We start from the raw sequence: 345 nt of genomic DNA, 5'->3' as shown, positions 1-345 counted from the left end.
TTTCATAAGTTATCATTTCCATTACTTATTTTGACCGTTACATTGCATATTTACAACACAAAAGGAAACTAAGAAACATCAAAGCCATATAGCTCCAGCTTCCTTTAGCAATTTTTTTAGGGAGCCATTGAGATGAAGCGTCATCACGGTGTTGGCGGAGCCGATGAACTTTCCGCCGATGAACACCACGGGCACGGCGGGGCTGCAACCCAACCTCGAGAGAGCCATCTCCATTTCCTTCCCTCTTAACTCCCGATCGAGCTCGTGAATCTCCGGGCTCGCTCCTTGCTCGTAAAATAGCCTCTCGATTGCGTGACACATGCAACACGTGCTCTTGCTAAAGAT

General features: G+C 47.0%; 1 protein-coding gene across 1 annotated transcript; it reads right to left on the bottom strand.

Moving 5' to 3' along the window:
• LOC111787356 (monothiol glutaredoxin-S10-like) lies at positions 1 to 342 on the bottom strand (the record flags this gene model as incomplete). The annotated part of the gene is made up of 1 exon (XM_023667366.1): positions 1 to 342. A coding segment is annotated over one exon (264 nt), but the record flags the coding sequence as incomplete, so codon positions are not given.
• Positions 343 to 345: the final 3 nt, after the last annotated feature.

This window comes from Cucurbita pepo, unplaced genomic scaffold (assembly GCF_002806865.2).
Source record: "Cucurbita pepo subsp. pepo cultivar mu-cu-16 unplaced genomic scaffold, ASM280686v2 Cp4.1_scaffold012479, whole genome shotgun sequence".
NCBI lineage: Eukaryota > Viridiplantae > Streptophyta > Magnoliopsida > Cucurbitales > Cucurbitaceae > Cucurbita > Cucurbita pepo.
The sequence above is the reverse complement of the archived record's forward strand: the minus strand, read 5'-3'. Positions and strand labels throughout refer to the sequence as shown.